The 221-nt window shown below is 71.9% G+C and overlaps 1 protein-coding gene across 1 annotated transcript in view; it reads right to left on the bottom strand.

Moving 5' to 3' along the window:
* MIDN (midnolin) overlaps nucleotides 1–221 on the bottom strand; it is a 20,491-nt gene that overhangs the window by 15,543 nt on the left and 4,727 nt on the right. The window contains exon 3 of the mRNA XM_077760601.1: nucleotides 71–216. Coding sequence (XP_077616727.1) covers nucleotides 71–216 — 146 coding nt within the window. The remainder of the gene's footprint in view (nucleotides 1–70; nucleotides 217–221) is intronic.

The raw sequence follows: 221 nt of genomic DNA, 5'->3' as shown, positions 1-221 counted from the left end.
GCTCTTTGTTCCCGCCCGGGGGCCGGGGCCCGAGGGGGCGGCGGATCCGGGGGCGGCGCGCGGTACCTACGTGTCTTTGTGGAGCAGTGCCAGGCGCTCCTTGGGCACTTTGAGCCGCTGGGACAGCCGCTTGCGCAGCCCCTCCACCGTTTCGTCCGGGGGCACCGACAGCTCGTAGCGGGTGCCCGTCGTGCTGTGGATGGCCAGACTCATGGGAGCCG

This window comes from Crocuta crocuta, unplaced genomic scaffold (assembly GCF_008692635.1).
Source record: "Crocuta crocuta isolate KB4526 unplaced genomic scaffold, BGI_CrCroc_1.0 scaffold443, whole genome shotgun sequence".
NCBI classification, from domain to species: Eukaryota; Metazoa; Chordata; class Mammalia; order Carnivora; family Hyaenidae; genus Crocuta; species Crocuta crocuta.
This window is presented reverse-complemented; position numbering and strand designations above follow the sequence as displayed.